This window comes from Salvelinus namaycush, unplaced genomic scaffold, assembly GCF_016432855.1.
Source record: "Salvelinus namaycush isolate Seneca unplaced genomic scaffold, SaNama_1.0 Scaffold1595, whole genome shotgun sequence".
NCBI classification, from domain to species: domain Eukaryota; kingdom Metazoa; phylum Chordata; class Actinopteri; order Salmoniformes; family Salmonidae; genus Salvelinus; species Salvelinus namaycush.
In genome coordinates this window covers 9,837-12,500 of record NW_024058336.1, presented here as the reverse complement: position 1 = coordinate 12,500, position 2,664 = coordinate 9,837, and the positions used below count along the sequence as shown (strand labels likewise).

Here is a 2,664-nt window from a genome sequence, read left to right as displayed (position 1 = left end):
GTAAAACTTTGCAAAAATCGTGGAGGAACACCCTCTAAAGAAAACAAGAGAATAAGCTTTTACCCGTACGGTATCTATTATTTTCACGTCACGTTTCTATATGTGCAGATACAGTCCTACTCTTAGCTAGCTTAACTAGCATGCTCATATTGGTTGCTGGCTAGCGTTGTGTATCCAGCAGTGCCTTCAGAACAGATAGTTAGCTGTCATAGAAAAACACAAAGCCTCCTTTGTTTACCATTGTGTATAACAGAATGACTGCTGCTGCATTTGTTGTTATTGCGTTTCTCGGGCTTCAGCCGAGGCTGAAACACTAGTAACGTTACAGAAGCAATGCTTTGTATGTAATCTTGAGAATTTGGATGGGGCTGACAAATCGAATTAGGGCATGTCAACAAATGTAGCTGTCTTAACAACATGTTGGTATTGTCTCCTCCCACAGGTTCCCCTTGCAAGATGAGGTCAGGCTGCAGATATGGGTAGACAACATGAAGCGAGAGGAGTGGATCCCCAGCAGACACCAGTACCTGTGTAGTGAACATTTCACTGAGGACTGCTTTGACCTGCGATGGGGGATCCGGTACCTGAAACACACTGCCTTCCCTACCATCTTCCCTCACACACACCATGTAAGTAGACCCCTTCTATGACACCCAACAAAATTAGCACAAGTCTTAATGCCCATTTCCAGAATAGTGATTGATATTAGAGATTCACATGACTTTGATCATGCATTTTACACTGATCGTCATTGCAGTGTACAAAGCTTTGTGTTAGGATATTTTCTTTGGGATTCATCAGGGCTGGGGTCAATTCAATTTGAGGGCAGTCGATTCAGGAATTTATTTTAATTTAAAATTCAACAATGGAAAAAAAGTTTTGAAATAAATAGCTTCTACTCCTCAGTTTATTGAGAAGTCATTGAAAATAGATGCTGTTTTTTCACATTTTGAATTGTTATTTAAGTTTACCTGAATTGACTGCCTTGATTTTGAATTGAACCATCCCTGGAATTTGTTAAAGTGCGACATCAAATTGTTTTGTTTGTACAACATATTTTGCAGCGAAACGCTTTAATTTCTAGATCCAACAATGCAGTACACCTAATAATACACAATAATACACACAAATCCCCCAAATAAAAATAAAGAAATTACAGCACTATACATGGCTATATTATGATAGCATGATTTCTGTTTGTGTTTTACCATCACTCTTTCCCCTCAGGATGAAGATAGAGCCATTTCCACCAGTAAGAACACCACCAAGCCCAAAACCAGGATATGCGACGCCAACATTGAACTCATCCGCTCCCCCTCCCCTCCTGACAAGAATACACCTCTGATTCTGAAAAGGACAGTCAGAGTGGAACCAGTCGTGGTGAGTGTCACTCCTGTCCCTAACCCTGAGGATGCCAGTGAATCTACGGTCACTACACTGTTATATGAAAGACCGCTTGTTTCAGACACAGAGGCCTCTACTCCTAGTGAAATGGTCCTGGGGGAGGTGATGCTCTCAGAGACCCAGGCTGCAGTGTGTGAGGTGAACAGAGAACGATCTGGAGACAGTGGTGGGATACTGACAGCCTCATGCTTGAACCTGTCTGGTGAGACACTGCAGCAGCTGGATACACTGGACTCCACTGTGACTGTGCTCTGCTGTGAATCCGTCGTCCCTGTCGGCCATTTCTCTGAATGTGAAGCCACGGTGGACGCCCTCCATGTGGCCCTCGGTCAGACGTTTAGGATCTTCCCTCTGGAGCTGCGGAGGGAGGAGTGGGTGGGAGACCGGGAGGAGGGCCCCGGGGAGGGGGAACACATCTCTGTGTACGAGCACTCCTACTCCAAACAGGACACGGACCAGGAACAGCTGTGGAGGAAGACAGCCAGCCTCCACAACAAGATCATGGAGCTGGATAGGAGAGAGGAAAGCACCATGGCTAAAATACGATCGCTTGAGAGCGAGATGGCACATCTGAAGAAGAGCAACATTGTTTTCAAAGAAAAGCAGAAATTACTAGAGGACTATATTACTTCTGCGTTGCTCTGATGTCTTAACCGTAGTGCTTTGTTTCCATTAACAACGGTCTTTCTGATGAGATGTGTTTTGTGTTATTACAGGGTTATTACAGGGTTATTACAGGGTTATTACAGTCTCAATCACTTGTACTTATTTATTATCTGTTTACATGTTTCACAAGAGTTATATTACTTACTTGTAGTGAGGCCCTTCTCGGAGAGCGTTCTGGGCAGGGGATCCCTGTCCTTCCATTTGTCTCCGCTAGGTGGCACTGTGTCTTTAGGATAGGCCCTGGCGCTATGCACTACTGTTTCATGTTTAGAATGACATAAATGTCATTTGGAGTGTAATTTGGAGCGTTTTATGGGAAGTGATATTCCCTATTCTTGTGCTACAAATGGTTGCTTGTTTTATTCAATTATATAGTATTTGTATATCATATCTACTGTGCGGTCATACGGATCCTTACTTTGCTTGTTATTAATGTATAAAAAGGCAAATGTTTTTCACTACTGTTTTATATTTATGTGGATAATAACAAGTATCCTGCGGTATGTAAGTATCTGAGTAATTGAGACGATTACACCGTTTTAGGTGTATCTTCTTGGTTCTAATTAAATGGTTGAATAGGAAAAGGTGCAATGC

General features: G+C 42.8%; 1 protein-coding gene across 2 annotated transcripts in view; it reads left to right on the top strand.

The window, feature by feature from the left end:
* Positions 1-2,460, top strand: part of LOC120037166 (THAP domain-containing protein 5-like) — a 2,535-nt gene extending 75 nt beyond the window's left edge. Inside the window, exons 1-3 of one of the 2 annotated variants that reach the window (XM_038983340.1) lie at positions 1-65; positions 443-629; positions 1,228-2,460. The exon at positions 1-65 is cut by the window's left edge and continues 75 nt beyond it. In XM_038983340.1, coding sequence (XP_038839268.1) covers positions 1-65; positions 443-629; positions 1,228-2,049 — 1,074 coding nt within the window. In that variant the 3' untranslated portion in view covers positions 2,050-2,460. Of the gene's footprint in view, positions 71-442; positions 630-1,227 lie in introns of both variants that reach the window. The other variant, XM_038983342.1, reaches the window with a different exon arrangement.
* Positions 2,461-2,664: the final 204 nt, after the last annotated feature.